The sequence below is a fragment of the Schistocerca serialis genome, chromosome 3 (assembly GCF_023864345.2).
Source record: "Schistocerca serialis cubense isolate TAMUIC-IGC-003099 chromosome 3, iqSchSeri2.2, whole genome shotgun sequence".
In the NCBI taxonomy this organism is placed as follows: Eukaryota; Metazoa; Arthropoda; class Insecta; order Orthoptera; family Acrididae; genus Schistocerca; species Schistocerca serialis.
Genome location: NC_064640.1, coordinates 247005324 through 247024299, shown reverse-complemented (window position 1 = coordinate 247024299; position 18976 = coordinate 247005324). Strand labels below are relative to the sequence as shown.

The window sequence follows — 18976 nt, the reverse complement described above, 5'->3', positions numbered from 1 at the left end:
CTGTCAATCTGCTACTCTAAGCGTGCAAGTGGCATTTCTATCGTCTGACCTAACAGCAGAAGATAAACACGCTACGATAAGACCACTAGACATATTGCTGACACTCGCCTACTTCGTTAGAGCGACAAGTCAAATAATCTGATGGTGTGTGTACTGAAGGTCTTACAGTACACACTCCACAGAAAGTATACGCTATGGACTTTTACCTCTGCAAACTCTTCAAAATTTCGTGCAATAGTTTACTACGTTTAATGCTGCACAATAACTGCGTTGAACATCGAAACAAAATTAAGTCATTTATGGGGACAAGGTATCAGTCAAGAAGATGTGTAAAAATCAAATTTTTGTGCCAAATAATTTTTTTGAAATCGAATGATAAGTGTGTCAAAGCAGTCGAAACACCACGTGTCACCACAGGCGAGCAGTGCAGTGATGACAAAATCGCGCACAGCGCGGAATGCGGGGAGCACGTCTCTGTAGCAGCGAAAGGGTTAATGCGGCCGTGGTGGCTTTACTTCATAAACTGCGCGCTCCCCCCTAAACGTAAGTTTGAGAACTATATTAGACTATGGCGCTGCTTCTGTTGGCGCGTGCGTCGTTTACAACTGGCAACGCAGCAATCTCCCGCGTCTGAGCGGGCATGCGCGAGCCGCCAAGATAAAAGAATTCAACTATAGTACTGTACTGACCTCGAGGCGGCAGGTCCTGTGGCGGGTACTGGGGCGGGTAGGGGTACACGTCGACGGGCGGCGTGGGCGGCGGGTCGGTGCAGGCTGCCCCGGTCTCGCGCTGGTAGGCACTGAAGCGCACGTCTCGCAGCAGCCGCAGCTCCGGCGGCCTCGCAGACGACAGCTCGCACACGCCGCCATCAACCCGCCTGGCACACACAGCACGTATCACAGAGGCAAATGCTCGCTCACCGCTCCGCATCAGTCTCTATCACTAAACATCAGCTGCATCTAAGAGATCCGAGACAAAACAAAGGATACTTAAGCTTCAAATATTCCGTGTGCTGCTTACCGACATGTGTAACCGTACTGCTGTGCTGTTTGTTTATTTATTCGTGTGAAAATAATCAAACTTCAGCATACAAGGTACACAGGTATACATACGCAACAGCACTTATAAACTTACTGGTAATTTAAAATTTGAAGACATTTGTACATATTCCAGGACATAGTTTACATTGATGTAGGCTAGGGCTTTTCTCAAAGACGCGGATTTACCAGTGGGTGTCGCCAAGAAATTGACACCTCAAGGACCTGTACCGCCAAGACTTTATGGACTCCCTAAAGTCCACAAAGAAGGAGTGTCGTTACGCCCAATTGTCAGCAACATTAGGTCACCTACATATTTGCTGACCAAATAACTGGCAGAAAGCCGGCCGCGGTGGTCTAGCGGTTCTAGGCGCGCAGTCCGGAACCGCACGACTGCTACGGTCGCAGGTTCGAATCCAGCCTCGGGCATGGATGTGTGTGATATCCTTAGGTTAGTTAGGTTTAAGTAGTTCTAAGTTCTAGGGGACTGATGACCACAGATGTTAAGTCCCATAGTGCTCAGAACCATTTGAACCATTTGAACTGGCAGAAATACTAAGCTCTAACGTAGGTAAATGCCCTCATCACATTCGGAATTCTATGGATTTCGTAAAACGTCTCGAGAACTTCAAGCTGAAAGACTCAGATAACCTGGTGAGTTTTGACGTTGTCTCGTTATTCACCAGGGTGCCTCTTCAAGAGTCAGTTGAGCTCATTGCACAGAAATCTGATGCTGTGGCCTTCACCACCAGACATGACGGCGCCTACAGTATCAGCAACCAAACTGACAGCCTGCAGTCGCGGGTTGCCCTCTTCGCAATCACACCGAAGCACTACACAACCGACAGGCAATATTGATGAACGGCCACAACAACAACAACAACAAAAACACAGCAGTGACACCAGCGGCCACCAGAGGCCACTACCGGCCCACATACACATAAGGAAGAGGTCACTGCAGATTCTGAAACTATTTTCACATGTCAAACCACGTGATGGAAAACAGTTCCGAGGTACTCATCCGCCGAAGCGCTATAAAGGCCGGCGCTCGGCTGCACATCGGCAGTTAATCGACCGCCAGCAGACGTGGATAGCTGCCGCCCCAGCATCCCGGCTTGGATCTTCTCGCTGATCTCTGGATTAGGCTTGGTATATCAGAGAAGTCTCTGGCGGAGACTAGTAGGAAATTATTTCAGTTGTTTTCTATATTATTCTTGTATGTAGTTGTGATTCGAAGACGGATCAGTGTTTTGTGTTGGTGTTATACTTGGAGAATTTGTTTTGGTTAATTGAACAGTCGAATAAATTGTTTTCGGACTTTGATCGTTAGTTTCTTCTGCTCACGCAGACATATCATTTGACGAGAAGACGACCGACCTTTACAGGCACGTTCTGACCTCCACGTATTTTCTGTTTAATGGAGAATATTATGAGCACACAGAAGGAGTCGCAATGGGGAGCCCACTTTCGCCTGTGGTCGCGAATTTCTATATGGAGTACTTTGAGGAGGAAGCTTTTGCGTCATCCAAATGGAAACCTTCTTGTTTTCCACATTATGTTAATGACACATTCGTGATATGGCCCCATTGAAGGGACAAGTTCCTAGACTGCCTTACACACCTGAACTCGATACATCCGAATATCTAATTCACTACGGAGACCGACGCAGAAGGAAGTTTACCATTTCTGGACGTCATGGTCAAAGGAAGAGCGGATGGCATCCTGGGCCATGGGATATACAGAAAGAAAATGCACACCGACCTGTATTTCCAAGCAAATAGCTGCCACCACCCTTCGCAGAGGAATGGGGTACTAAAAACACTGGTGCACAGAGCGCGCACCATCTCGGACGAAGAGAGTCAGAGAGTCTGCCCCATGAGCTACAACACCTCAAAACTGTATTTCGGAAAAACGGGTACTCGGAATGGCAGATCAGACGCGCTCTCCGCCCCACCTCTACAGTACAGCGTGTGGAGATGGACGAAGTCACGGAGGAAGAGATAGCCACCGCCTATATACCATATACTGGCGTACTATCGTGGAAAATTTATTTATTTATTTATTGTTCCGTGGGACCAAATTAAGGAGATGTCTCCATGGTCATGGAACGAGTCAATACATGAAATTTTAACACGATATTAGAAATAGATAAAATGAAATGTAAAAAAACATATTCAGGTGACAAGTCGTAAGTTTAAATAAAGAAAATCAACAATGTAACACTGGAATTTGCTTAATTTTTCAGCTCTTCCAGGAGCTCCTCGACAGAATAGGAGTGAGCCATGAGGAAACTCTTCAGTTTAGACTTAAAAGCGTTTGGGCTACAGCTAAGACTTTTGAGTTCTTGTGGTAGCTTATTGAAAATGGATGCAGCAGAATAGTGCACTCCTTTCTGCACAAGACTCAAGGAAGTGCATTCCACATGCAGATTGGATGTCTGCCTAGTATTAACTGAGTGAAAGCTGCTAACTCTTGGGAATAGGCTAATATTGCTAACAACAAACGACATTAAAGAAAATTCATACTGTGAAGGCAATGTTAGAATTCCCACACTATTGAATAGGGGTCGACAAGAGGTTCTCGAACTTACTCCACATATAGCTCGAACAGCCCGTTTTTGAGCCAAAAATACCCTTTTTGAATCAGAAGAATTACCCCAAAAAATTATACCATACAACATAAGCGTATGAAAATATGCGAAGTAGACTACTTTTCGTGTTGAAGTGTCACTTATTTCAGATACTGTTCTAATGGTAAATAAAGCAGCATTTAGTTTCTGAACAAGATCCTGGACATGGTCTTTCCACAACAGCTTACTATCTATCCGAATGCCTAGGAACTTGAACTGTTCCGTCTCGCTTATAATATGCCCATTCTGTCTGATCAAAATATCGGTTCTTGTTGAATTGTGAGTTAGAAACTGTAAAAACTGAGTCTTACTGTGATTTAGCATCAAATTATTTTCCACAAGCCACGAACTTACCTCATGCACTACATTATTTGATACTGTTTCAATATTACACACAAGATCCTTCACTACCAAGCTCGTGACATCAGCAAACAGAAATATTTTTGAATCACCTGTAATACTAGAATTCATATCATTTATATAAATAAGAAACAGCACTGGCCCCAGCACCGACCCTTGGGGAATGCCCCACTTAACAGTGCCCCATTGGGACTGAACATCACTACCACTCTCAATATTGCGGAGAATTACCTTCTGCTTTCTGTTCTTAAAGTAAGAGGCGAACCAATTGTAAGCTACTCCACGTACTCCATAATGGTCTAGCTTCTGCATTAATATTTTGTGGTAAACACAGTCAAAATCCTTCGTTAAATCAAAGAAAACACCTAGCGTTCGCAACCTTTTATTTAATCCGTCCAAAACCTCACAGAGAAAAGAGAATATAGCATTTTCAGTTGTTAAACCATTTCTAAAACCAAACTGAACATTTGACAGCAAATTATGTGAATTTAAATGCTCCAGTAACCTTGTATATACAACCTTCTCGATAGCTTTAGCAAACACCGATGGCATAGAAATAGGTCTAAAATTGTCAACATTATCAATGTCTCCCTTTTTATAAAGTGGCTTCACTACCCAGTACTTTAATCGGTCAGGAAACCGACCACTCCTAAAGAAGAAGTTACAGATATGGCTATGTACTGGGCTAACATACATAGAACAATACTTCAGTATTCTGCTAGACACATCCATGAGAGTTCTTGGTCTTTAGTGATTTAATTATTAACTCAATCTCGATCTTGTCAGTATGATGGAGGAGCATTTCAGGTAACAGTCTCGGAACACTTTTTTTTAAGAGCGCTATATGATTCCCTGTTGGGACTAGGTTCATATTTAGTTCACCTGCTATATTCAGTAAGTGATTATTAGATACTGTACATATATGCGACTTATCAGTAACACGGACATTCCCACTATGCACTGATTCTATTTCCTCGACCTGTCTCTGCAGACCAGCCACTTCCTTTACGACTGACCATATGGTTTTAATTTTATGCTGAGACTTAGCTATTCTATCTGCATACCACATACTTTTCGCCTTCCTAATAACATTTTTAAGCACCTTACAGTACTGTTCGTAACGGGCTGCTGCATTTAGATTTTGACTGTTTCTAATGTTTTGATATACCTGCCACTTTGTTCTACAAGATATTCTTATCCCTCTAGTCAGCCGCCCAGGCTGCCTGTTTGTGCTAGTACCCTGTTTTGAACGTTGTAACGGAATGCAACTTTCAAAGAGCACGAGAAAAGTCTTGAGAAAAGCATTATATTTATCGTCAGCTGTATCAGCGCTATAAACATCTTGCCACTCTTGTTCCTTGATAAGGTTTACAAAGGTCTCTACAGCAACTGGATCAGCTTTGCTAAACAGCTGATGACTATATTTAACACGTGTTACAAAAATCCTTTACAATTAAAACTTGTGCATCATGATCTGAAAGGCCATTTACCTTTTTGCTAATAGAATGCCCTTCTAGTAATGAGGAACGAACAAAAATGGTGTCTATGGTTGTTCTACTGTTCCCTTGCAGTCTCGTTGGAAAGAATACGGTTTGCATAAGATTATATGAATTAAGGAGGTCTACCAGCATCCTCTTCCTTACACAATCACTTATAAAATTAATATTGAAGTCACCACATATAACTAACTTTTTGTATTTCCTATAAAGTGAACCAAGAACCTCATCTAGCTATAGCAAAAATGTTGTGAAATCGGAGTCCGGGGATCTATGAATAACAACAGTTAGAAGTTTAGCTCCATTAAATTTAACCACACCTGCACAACATTCAAACACCTTTTCAGTGCAGTACTTTGAAACATCAGTTGACTCAAATGGGATGCCGTTTTTCACATACATGGCTACTCCCCCACACCGAAAAGAGCTCCTCGAAAAGCTGCTAGCCAACCTGTATCCTCGTAAAGGAAGCCTCTGAATTATCTCCTTATTTAAAAAGTGTTCAGATATACCAATAATTTCAGAGTCAACATCTATAAGCAGTTCACTAACTTTATCTCTAATACCGTGTATATTTTGGTGAAATATACTAATTCCCTCATTACTCGGATACCTAAGCTTTGCCAAAAGTGGTTCCTTTGTTAGAGAGACTTCCCTTAAGCAGGAATACCTATCAGCTGACTTCAATCTAAAAAAAAGGTGTAGCTCTAACACTCACTACTGCAGGAATTTTCCCATGAGTGATCCCACCAACCCCACCTATGTTGTCACCTATAAGCTTTCCCAACCTCCCCTTCCCATACCTGTTGAGGTGCAGGCCATGTATAGTGAACCCCGTCCTGCTGATAGACTCCACCGACACCGCTGAAATGTGAACCATGCTTTCTGTCATCAGCGCACCCCCAAGTCTCATATTATTACACCTGACGGCTGTATTAAGATGAGGCCGATCGTGACGCTGAAACAGTTCCACGAAATGCACATTCGTGTGCCAGTCTGAGTGGCTATCTTTTCCAGGTCACCATCTATATCATACTCCCCATCCCTATCAATACTATTACCAGCGCCACCCACAATCACTACCTGATCCTCTTTAGTAAAATCCCTACATAACCGCCCTATGTTAAAAGTCACCTGAGCCAATCCTGCATTAGGCTTCACAATGCTGGTGACCTGGTACTCACTCCCCAACACTTCCTGCAACTGCTGGCCTACACCTCTGCCATGAGAACTACCTAACAGCAGAACCTTCTTCTTCCTCTTCGACTTTGCAACTGTTCTAGCCACCGTAACTACTGAGGTCTGCTGCATACTTCCTACATCTACAGCTACTAGAGATTCCTCTCCACTAGACTCTGACAGTTGGTCATATCTATTGTAAACACCAATAGTAAAACTATCTGAAAATCTGCTTCTCCTAGCAGATCTCTTGCCAACAGCCAGCTCCCATTCCCCAACCCCCTTCTCCCTCCTCATCCTATCTAGCTCCTCCTGTGCGTTTTTCAACTGCACCTGAAGGGCACATATCTTACGCTCCTGCTCCTCTATCAACTTACTCTTGCTACATAACCTGCAGTTCCAGGAGAGGATCTCACCAGAATGCCCACTGGCTTCCACACTGCATCCCCCCCAGTGAAAACACTTCGAGCAAGTCTCACACCGCAATCCACTACTCACGAACCTACGGCAAATCCAACACTTCTCACTCATGGTAAAATTTTACTTTTTTATGTTCCGCTACTATAATAAGAAGATGTTAAAAACCTGACTACAATAATCACAAACTTACTCTACAAGGGAAGTAACTATTATTATTAAGAGTATTAATAAACAACAAATGTGAATATAGCAAAAGACTAATACAGAAAGAAAATCAAACGTCTAATGACACAGTAACGAAGCTGAAAACAGTTCACAAAAGGTTCTTCTGAAATTATTTCACCAGAAAACACAAAAAACACCGGTTGAAGACTACTAAAGTTCCTAAATAAACCACTATACACAAACAATTAATTAGTACTTAGCTTTCGATGCGCCGCTACAGCTGCAACTGGTCAGCGCGGAATGTAAACACAGGTAAGAGGTTACGTTGCTCGATACGAAACACTCGCAAATATCAGGTCACAACACAAGAAAGGCAGAGGTGAATGAAGAAACTACTAATAAGTCACTTATATAGTAAATATTATCACAAAAACCGTTAAAATATGTATCTGAAACCTAAAAATATATAAAAACTTAGAGAGCGATCTCACACGCAGTCACTCGCTTATGACGTCTCACCAAAGACGAATATTGAGGAAACACCGAGTAGGAACTGTCTTTCGCCCGCCCAACAAAACACGAGCATTATTGGGAAGTGTCAAACACGATATCGGTTTGCGGAAGGCCGGCATATACCATATTCCCTGTGAATGTAGGAAGACTCACATTGGATAGACAGTGCGCACCATCGAAGATTGTTGCCGAGAACACCAGAGTCACACTCGACTTATGTACCCCAACAAGTCGGCAGTCGCAGAGCACTGTTTGTCCGAAAATCACGAAATGGACTACCAACATATCAGGCTCTTGGCACAGACATCTAAATACAGGGACAGCGTCGTTAGAGAGGCTATCGAAATTCGTACCAGGGACGGACTCATCAACAGAGATTGCGGCTATAACCTCAGCACGGCATGGGAACCAGCGCTGAGTCTAATTAAAAAGAGGCTCAGCAAAGAAAACGAACGAGCGACCAGGACGGACGAGGCAGTTACACTGATCCCACCACAGACGCCGACGCCAGCCTCTCAGCGGCCGCGGGCGCGGACCGCGGAGAGAACGCCTCTTGGAGGAAGGGGATTTAGGACGGCCGCCCGCCCTCAGGAGCTCAGTTCGTCAGCGCACCTGACGATGGCGACATGTCTGAACGCCGAAATATTGTGCTCGTTGGACACTATTGACAGGCAGTACACCCGTGGACTGTTCGGGTACATTGATGTAGTTTGTTAAATACCACAGTCAGAGTCACTTAAAAACTAATGCTAATTTGGAATTTGAAGAATACGTTAAAGGAATGTTAAAATAAAAGAAATAAGGACAAAAATGACAATCCAAGCAACTTTAGCCCAATATTTGGCAATCAGTACGGCTTAAGAGTTTGCGGACGTCGGATCAGTAAAGATACGTCTTCCAAGATCTAGTCTACATTGACATACATGGCCCGTAGTTTTTTGAGCATGCTCAAAGTTTTCCCACACGGGTTACTCTTCGGTGTTATCAGCAACTAGGTATTCTGATGGTGTCATACAGAGGTGTTGAGATGTCTTCCATATAGAAAATGAGCAATACTTCTGTTGACAAACGTTGTCTACTATCCTTATGAAACTTTTCCTGGACGTCAGTCTTGAAGGAAGAGGATGATGATCATATAAACTGATGTTTATCGGAGGTAGATAGATATTTTAGGCCTTTCTCTGCATGCAACAACCACACGTCTGATGTCTCGAGGGGCAATTACAGCTAAGTGGTGGAGTTTATTCCGCGTTGTAGGTTTCAGAAATCCAGTAATGGGCCAGCACGACTCATTACGAGCGATATTCACATGTTTGACGCCGGCAGAATTGTAACAGACAGATTTGAGGGGATATCTGCTTTTATATGCTGTTTGTCAGAACAGTACGTCAGTGTACGAAATTCTGTGTTCGTTCCTCTGCAATGTATTGAAATTTACAGGTATGATGATATCTGTGAGTCATACTCTGAGGCCAAAAAAATGCTTCTGGCAATTTCCAGCAGAAATTTCTTTTAGGCTCGTTTGATACAACGACGTCATAGATCTTTTGACGTCTATCGAAGGGTGATTCACACAGCCGTGCTCTAATATCACCAACATGTGCGCGCCCGGCTAGCCGCGCGGTCTGACGCGCTGCTTCCCGAGCGGAAAGGCGTGCGGGTCCCCGGCACGAATCCGCCCGGTGGATTAATGTCGAGGTCCGGTGTGCCGGCCAGCCTGTGGATAGTTTTTAAGGCAGTTTTCCATCTGCCTCGGCGAATGCGGACTGGTTCCCCTTATTCGGCCTCAGTTACACTATGTCAGAGATTGCTGTGCAAACACTCTCCACGTACGCGTACACCATAATTACTCTAATACACATACACTGGAGTTACACTCATCTGGTATGAGACGTTCTCAGGGTGGGGAGGGGGGGGGGGGGGACCACTGAGGGCTACGGCGGGGCCCCGGTTTGTAGGCCCCGGTTTAATACACAGTACACACAATACAAGGTTGACTTTGTCTACTATATAACACTGGACTCGCATTCGCGAGGACGGCGTTTCGAACTCTTGTCCGATCATTCAGATTTACTTTTTCTGTCATTTCCCTACGTCGCTTCTTGATTTCTTTGGAAGGGCACGGCCGATTTCCTTCTGTGTCCTTGAAACAGTCTGAGCTTGTGATCCAATTCTAATCACCTCGATGTCAACAGGACTAATCTTCCTTCCTCTATCCTCCCTACTACAAACTGAACTCCAAGTAACAGCCATCACCACGCCTTGTGAATGTGATTTTATGCAGGATGGCGCTCCATCCCTTATGGATCTCTTGCGCACATTGGTGAAGATCGCGTGCTAAGCCGCGACTTCTCACACGCTTGGCCTCCCATGACCCCAGACCTCAATCCGTGTGATATTGGTTCTGGAGTTACCTGAAGTCGCAAGTCTGTCGCGATCGTCTGACTTCATTAGCGATGCTAAAAGACAAGATGCGACGGCAATATCTGACCATACCTACTGAAACGCTGTACAGTAATGTTCACAACATTGTCCCTCGACTGCAGGTATTACTGACGAATGATGGCCGACATTTGGACATTTAATATGAACAACATCGTCTTTGCTAAACATCATTATTATGCGGTGGGGTGGTAAGTTCTTACGGGCCAAACTGCTGAGGTCATCGATCCCTAGGCTTACACATTACCTAATCTATCTTAAACTAACTTATGCTAAGGACAATACACATACATGTGCCTGAGGGAGGCATGGCTCTTTAGACCGCGCGGCTACCACGCGCGGCGTCAGAATTATACACATTGGCCTCTCCACATCAGTATCATTTTCAATTTCACAGCCAACACAAATTCGTAAACTTTTTCCCTCAATTCTTCTTTATTCGCTATTTGCAAATGAGTGATCAATTTATTGATTTTCCTTGAAGCAATCGGGTGTGTTACTTCCTGGCCAGACCACCAAAAGGCATGGACGTAGACGACAGTCGTGCGAGGTAGCCACATGGTTTGAGGCGCCTTGTCACAGTTTGCACGGCTCCTTCCGTCGGAAGTTCGAGTCCTCCCTCGAGCATGGGTGTGAGTGTTGTCCTTAGTGTAAGTTAATTTAAGTTAGATTAAGTAGTGTTTAAACCTAGGGACCGATGACCTCAGCAGTTTGGTCCCATAGGATCTTACCACAAATTTCCATTTCCATAGATGATAGCTGCTGTGCTGTGTTCCTATTACCTGTGAGCCCTGCTGTTGCCGCCACAGCTCTATGCGCTGGGCACGCCTGCCGTGCCAGCCGATCAGCACTAACATGGGCCCCTTAAAGCTGGCAGCGCAGGGGCTCAGAGGGGCCTTCCGTATCCGCCTTCGTCCCCCACGTGCATCCTCTACGACCTCATTCCCTTCCCTCACCTTCTCCTTTTCTTTGAACACATCTGCACCCTGTATATTGCCTGCCGACTCGATCCCCACCACCCCCTGGTGTCCCCCTTCCTCTCCCCCTCGAGCCCATTGCCGCGCCTTTACCCTTGTGTCCTGCCCTTTCTCCGTCTCCACACCCTCCACCTCTTTTCCCAACGCAACTTCCATCTCCTACCCCTCCATGATGTTGAACTTCGCCCTGATGTCTAGCCCTCCCATCAACTCTAACCCCACCTTCCTCCTGCCTCATCCTCTGGGCTCCCTCTCCTCCCCCTCCCTTCTCCTGAGCGGCTTTCCCCCTCCTACACCCTCTCCCTCTCTCATGCACCCCTTCAGTGTCTCTGCACTCCCTCCTGCCTTCTGTTCGCTCTTCATCTCCCACCCTGCTCATCTCCTGCCCCTTGGTGCACCTCCTGCCCCCTTTTTTTCCGCCGGCCGCGGTGGTCTAGCGGTTCTGGCGCTGCAGTCCGGAACCGCGGGACTGCTACGGTCGCAGGTTCGAATTCTGCCTCGGGCATGGGTGTGTGTGATGTCCTTAGGTTAGTTAGGTTTAAGTAGTTCTAAGTTCTAGGGGACTTATGACCTAAGATGTTGAGTCCCATAGTGCTCAGAGCCATTTGAACCATTTGAACCTTTTTTTCCTCTTCCTACCACCACCCCAGCCCCGACACAACAACTTCCACCCCTCTTTTTCCCTCCTCTCCAGCCTTCAGTCCCTGGACAGGTCGATAGCGGCGGTTTTTTATTCTTCATGAGTGCTCCTTCGTTTCCAATGGTTTTTTAAGTGTCGTACTCTGCGTGATTTTTATCCTGTGGCTGACTTTTAACTTGTGTTTGCCTCCACTGTTTTTAAATGCACTTTGATTTGCCAGGTGTGTTCTTTTAACTTTATGTCGACTTTTTAGCTGTCCCCCAGTGCATGCCCCCATCTTAGTGTATATTTTACCTCCATCATCTCCATTTACTGTGTTTTTTGTGTCACTATTTTTATCCCCCCTTTTTGTGTAATCACCCTTCTGTATTTTTGTAAAGCCAATTGGATGGAGAGCGGCGGAATGTGCCGCTGCCAGCCCTCCCCTGCCCATATGGGGAAGAGGAATGAAATTACAACAACAACAACAACAACAACAAAAAAGGTTTAGAGGGCAGTCGTGTTCCGCCTGTGCTCTTGTGTTGTTCATCGTATGCATCGTTGTTGGTTCCTGATCTTGCTACATTAGGCTCTCGATCTGTTTTGCTCTTCAGACACATATACCTCCGTATCCGTTCGTGGCTGTTATTGTTGTCTTCGTTGTTGTCCCTATCTGTTTTTCTGTGGGTCGTCACCCTCAGCCAGTTGGCCTGCGTCTTCCAGTCGTTTCGGATTCTGGGTACTAGATTTGGCGACGAGGTAAAAGGTGGAACAGCAACAGCAACAGCTGCTGCTGCTGCAGCAGCAACGATTGCGACAGCAGTTCCATAAGCGAACGGACGTTTTCCGTCAGGAAATTCAGCTGCTGTCAGACAGATTATAGGTATAAGGTTCACAACCCCACTGTGGTCACTTCCCCGACAGAGTCCCACTCAACAGCATTTCCGCCATTTAACGGTACCAAGGAGGATTGGGACATGTATTTGCAACGGCTGAAACAGCACTTCGCCGCTTTTCGGTTTCTGATGACGCTCTCCAACGTTCGCTCTTCTGTTCCTGGGCTTTCCTGGATACATTTTTCTTACTCAAGAAGTTGGCTCACCTCTCAAACCCGGTTGCACTCACTTTTGAGGAATTGTGTTCGTTGCTGTCGACCTATTATTTACAACTGTTCCACGAGGTCGCATCGCGCCTTTAGCGCCTCTGCACCATAAGCAAGCGGGCCAGTCTTATCGATAGTGGGTGACAGACTTGAAAGGTCTGAGACGTCGTTGTGATTTTATCTGTGCCAACCCATCTCGCAAAGCCTCATATGCCGATTCCCTGATCCGTTACGTGGTAGTCCAGTCGGATCCCAATCCTGAAGTTGGTACTACAGCCCTCAGGCTCAACAATTCCTCCTCGGACGACATACTGAAAATCGCGCACTCTTTCGATATTGCGCAGGCAGCAAATGAACGTCTCACGGCCCGCCCCCAGATCGCTGAGGTTCTATGACTGCCGCGGCGACGGAAATCTCGCATGCCTTCTTTCCGACCGCGGTGTCGTGATTATCACTTTCGGACGTGTCAATGACCTCCGAGCAGCCAGCGGGATCTGCCTTCTTGTCCTGACTGTTTTGCGAGGCACCAACGGACTGACTTTCCTGATCGCTGGGCGCACTGCATCCATTGTGGCAAGGACGGACATCTCCGAACTGTCGGCCATCAGCCATCAGATCAGTCTAACCCTACTCCTAACTTGCGTCACGGGACGGTGTATGAGCTTCAGGCCATCGTTCCCCAGGGCAAAACTTGCACCCCCAAATTGTTTATTGATCTCATAACTGCTCGTCAGGACGTTTGTTTCCAGGTCGACACGTGTGCGACGGTTTCCCTGGTCAATCTCCCAACGTACACTCGTCTGGGTTACCCAGCGTTGGCCCCGCCCTCTCGCAAGTTGGTTGCACATGGTGACAGTTCTGTTCAGTTCAGAAGTCAATTCATCACTACAGCCACATACTAGATGGTTACACTCCTTCTAACGCTGTATGTTGTCAACAGTCATTCCACTGGAAATATTTTCTGCCTGGATGCTTTCTCGCTGTTTGGGTTCTCCATCATGGACGAAGTTCAAGTCACCTCAGACACGGTCTCCTTCCAGGAATTTGGTGACCTTTATGCTTCTTTGACGTCTCTGTTCGAGCCCAGCTTGGGGTGTGCCACCGATTTTGAGGCACATAATTCTGTACATTCAGATGCGGTGCCCCGTTTATGTCGTGCACGTTCTCTTACAGTCTTACTGATGGACGGCTGTTAAGCTCGAACTCGATTGCCTTCATGACGCTGGGGTCATAGAACCGATCAAAACTAGTACTTGGGCCACACCCCTGGTCGTAGTCCAGAAGCCAATTGGTTCTCTCTGGCTTTGTGGAGATTTTAAGTCGACGATCAATGCCCAAGCTCTGGCAGGAACCTTCCCCATACCATGTTACGAGGACCTCCTCTCAAAGCTTGTTGCAGGTGACTGTTTGTCTAAATCAGATCTTTGCTGACGCTTACTTACAGATACCACTAGATGAGGAATCGTAATGCATTGTCACCAATACTCCTTTTGGCTTATACAAATACAAGCATTTGTCTTTTGGGATATCTTCTCCTCCAGCGATCTCCCAGAAATACATGGAACAGCTAACCATGTCCATCCCAGCTTGCACCAATTAGCTTGATGACTCAATTGTTATGGGTGTTACACATCAAGACCACCTGCACAACCTACGTACGCTCTTCACTAGATTGTGTGATGCTGGGCTCAAATGCCGTCTTCACAAATGCCAGTTTTTCCAGGAACAAGTGGACTACTTGGACCACTTGCTCACCAGAGATGGGATTCAGCCCACTGACCGTAATATTTCTGCCACTGACTCTCTCCCGCGTCCCCAAAACATCCAGGAGTTGCAGGCTTTTTTTGGTGAAGGTGAATTATTATTATAAGTTCATTCCTCAAGCAGCACACATTATGCATCCACTCAACGGTTGTGGTAGAAAGGCTTTCCATTTCAGTGGTCGTGGCCTGTGAGCAGGCCTTCACGCAGCTGCAGTGCATGTTACATTCCGCACCCTGCCTTACTCCTTTTCCCCATTGTACCCCCCCTGTTCCGGCTGCGGATACTTCTCCCTATGGCATTGGTGCATTGCTAGCACATCGTAATGATGATGGTACGCAGCAGCCCATCGACTATATATCCAAAATACTGACGCCTGCCCAACGAAATTATTCCCAGATCGAGAAAAAGGTGTTGGCGATCATCTTTGCCGTGAAGAAATTCCATGTGTATCTGTTTGGGTCCTGGTTTATCCCCGTTACAGACCATAAACCGCTGGTAGCACTCTTTGAGGCACATTCGCCGCTTGTAGAGTGGACAGCCCAGAGGCTCCAGCTTTGGGCTCTTCTTAGCTTCTACAATTATGCCATCAAGTACAAACCTACTGTATAACATGCAAATACAGATGCCCTCTCATGTTTACCCTCAGGACTAGACCCGACGTTTGGACAGCTGGAGTTCTCATGTTATCACATTAGCGTGGAATGACAACACATCTTGGATGGGTTTCCCATCAATACTACTCTCAATATGGCGGGCACATGCTGCGACCCTATCTTGCGGCGTGTCATACACTGTGTCCTCCATGAGCGGCCCACTTATTTTAGAAGTTGGCTTCTACCAAGCTCTAAGCCTGGGCCCACCTCTCTCGTCGTTTGTCCATCGTCTCCAATGTGCTGCTGCAGGATGCCGAGGCGGGTACACACAGTGTTGTCATCCTGACTACTTCACACACTTATGCCTTGGAACTCCTCCACCGCAGGCACTGGGGTATGTCGTGGATGTAAGCCTTTCCCAGGCAACATGTCTATTGGATGGGACTGAATAAGAACGTGGAGGCTATGGTGCACCAATGCTCTGCCTGTGCTCAACATCCGGCTGCTCCACATCACTCTTTCGCTGCCTGGCCTACTTCCCTTTGCCCTTGGGATCGCATTTATCTAGATTTTGATGGCCCCTTTCTTGGCTCGATGAGGCTTATTGTTGTGGAAGCTTATTCAAACTACACCTACATGGTCAGCATGGCGTCCACCACCATAACGGCCACGCTCAATGCGCTTCTGCAGATTCTTGTCATTGAAGGGCTTCCCTGCACCATCGTAACTGACAATGGGCGCCAATTCACTTCTACGGCCTTTGAACAGTTCTGCACCGCTAATGACGTGAAACACCTGTGTAGCCATCCGTTTCAACCCCTCTTCCAATGGTGAAGCGGAGCGAATGATGCACACATTTAAGCAACAAATATGAAAGGCCGTGGCCCCTTCTACCACAACAGTGGCATTCACAACGTTCCAAAGCACCTACATGTCCACCTTCGTCTATGTCCACAGCCCAACAGAACTCCTTCATGGTCGCCCGCCGTGTAGGCTCCTACACTTCTTGGCACTCCAACCCAAGGAATCCCCGACCCGACACGCTGGACAATACCGTCCTGGATCGACTGTTGGGGCATGTTCCGACAGGGTAAAACCTCATGGATGCCAGCTATGGTAGTGGGCACTCATGGACAGTGTCTTACAACAGTTGATACCCCGAGAGCTTTGAAGCATCAACACATGAACCAACTCTGTCCCTACCTCCAGCATACCCCTCCAACAACAGTCCCCATCCTCACACGTCCCTCCACCTCATGAGTAAAATTTACACTCTACGGCACCATCGGCAGCTCCTGTAGCCGTGGGTATGGAGGTCGAGACATCACCACTGCCTCCGTCTACTCCACAGCTACTCCCCCAACTTGCATTTCCCCATCGCAATATTTGATGTCCCGTGTTCCTTCTCCCAGCTGGCCGCTTCCATGGATAGCCCACCACCTGTTTACCTCCCAAAACATCGGCCAGGGTGCATCTGGCCATATGCGCCCATTTCGGGTGGCAGGGAGCATGAACATCGACAACATTCTCTCGTCGGCGCCCTATAACCTGCGAGCTCTGCTGTCGCCGCCACAGCGCGGTTCGCGTGCCGCGCCAGCCTATCGGCACTCACGGGAGCCCCAAAAAACCGGCAGCGCAGGTGCTCAGAGGTCTTCGCCTTGTGTTCTTTTAATTGTCCCAGTGTCAGGTTTTTTGTGCACAATACTTTTTTAAGGTTTTTATCTCCATTTTACAGTCGCCCCCTTTTTCGTCTGTTCTCTTCCATTATATTCCCCTTTTTTATATTTTTGTCCGTCATATTTTCTCCTCTCCAGTTTTAAATGTCTTCTGTTGCATCATCATTGTCTTTACTGCTGCCAGGCCGCCCCGGATGGGGAATTTAAGTACAATAAGAAAAAATACTCAGAGGTCAGTCGTGTTCCGACTGCGCTCTTGTGTTGTTCAACGTACGAATCGTCGTCGGTTCCTGATCTCGCTATGTCTAGGTTCTCGATCTGGTTTATTCTTTGGACTTTCTTGCGTTCTTGGCTGTTGTTTTTGTCGCCTTCGTTGTTATCCTTAGCTGTTTTTCTGTGGGTTTGGGTAACTAACCGTCGACGACCCCGGCCGGTCAGCCTGCATCTTCCGGTCGTATCTGATTCCGATTACTAGACTAGCTTGTAAAGCTCACCTCCTTATATCCATACCAGGTATCGCTACTGATTTCTCCACGGCGATTTGAGATGTATCTAAAATGTATTTGAAAATAGCTCGTCCCAGATGCAGTGATTTGTGCTTCCCACTTATACAGATCTTCTCTCTTTGCCGTATCTATGCTTTACAGCTTCAAATTAGTTCTTAGCAGAGTGCCAAATGTAACGGCTTTTTGCTTCTATTCAAGGTCTACGTCACATTTTGTTTTTTTATTATCTTTAATCTTTCTTCATAATCTTCCTCATAAGATACTTCAGTTAGGATAGGATCTGACATTGCACTTCCGTCTTCGAAGCTTAGGATAGTGTGTCTTTCCAGAAACATGTCATTATCAATAGCATTTATAACTGCGACGTAAAAGCATTTTCTTCGCTAGTGGTCGTAGTTGCCACATTGTGTAGTTCTGCAAGGTTCGCAGAAGAGCTTCTGTGAAGTTTGGAAGGTAGGAGACGAGGTACTGGCAGAATTGAAGCTGTGAGGACGGGTCGTGAGTCGTGCTTCGGTAGCTCAGATGGTAGAGCACTTGCCCGCGAAAGGCAAAGGTCCCAAATTCGAGTCTCAGTCAGGCATACAGTTTTAAGCTGCTAGGAAGTTTCATATCAGCGCACACTTCGCTACAGAGTGAAAATTTCACTCAGGAAAAATCGAAGTTTTTTCCTTGGGTAGGTTTACTTGTATGAACGTGAAGATTTTGTCACGCTCACTAATTTCACAGTTACTTCTGCTCCTGCTTATCATCGACCTCCAAATACAAAACGCATTGCTGTATCAATGAAAAATAATTCAAGATACTAACATGTTAATAGAGATACTTTGTGAGATCGCAACTTTATTGTCAGATGACAGTGTAGTATGGCGCCGAATGTATTTCGAAAATCTAGGAAATACTAGAGCTACCTATTCATGTGCATTTACTGTTTGTAAGGTGTTGTTTGGTTTTACATTAATTGTGTTTTTTGAACCCATGCTGATGCTTGTGAGAAGCATCTTTTCCGCAGAAACTGAGATTACGTTCGCACTCAGAATGAGCTCTAGCGGCTTACGACAGAAGTTAGGAGTATTCGTCTGTAACTTTCCTCCTCCATTATTTCAAGATTTTCAAAAATTTGTGGAGGCTGCACTCTTTTTCAGTAATGTGACACCTCTTCGCTGCACTATAAGCTGTAGGTAAATGACAGCTAGGACAGGTGCTAATTAGGCAGCGTACTCAGTACAATAAGTAACAGGTACTCTTTGGGAGAATGGAACCTTATTCCTTTAAAAAGTCATTGCATTTTTAAATTTTCATATTCTGGTTTTCCGCTCATCGTCTTCGGCGATAACGTGCTTTCTTATTTTCTTCACTGTTTACGTTGTTTTGATATGGTTTCACTTCCAACCAGATTCCCCCCACCCCTTCCCTTGATGTTCTAATTTTTGTGAAGGATTTTCAGGAGAGAGCCAGGAAATGAGTAACCTTTAAACCATCCGTTTTATGATGATATGTT

General features: G+C 46.0%; 1 protein-coding gene across 2 annotated transcripts in view; it reads right to left on the bottom strand.

The window, feature by feature from the left end:
• The window catches only part of LOC126469995 (uncharacterized), a 501305-nt gene that overhangs the window by 140336 nt on the left and 341993 nt on the right, over nucleotides 1–18976 (bottom strand). For both annotated transcript variants that reach the window (XM_050097449.1, XM_050097450.1), the window contains one exon: nucleotides 690–877. In XM_050097449.1, the coding sequence (XP_049953406.1) occupies nucleotides 690–877 (188 nt within the window). The remainder of the gene's footprint in view (nucleotides 1–689; nucleotides 878–18976) is intronic.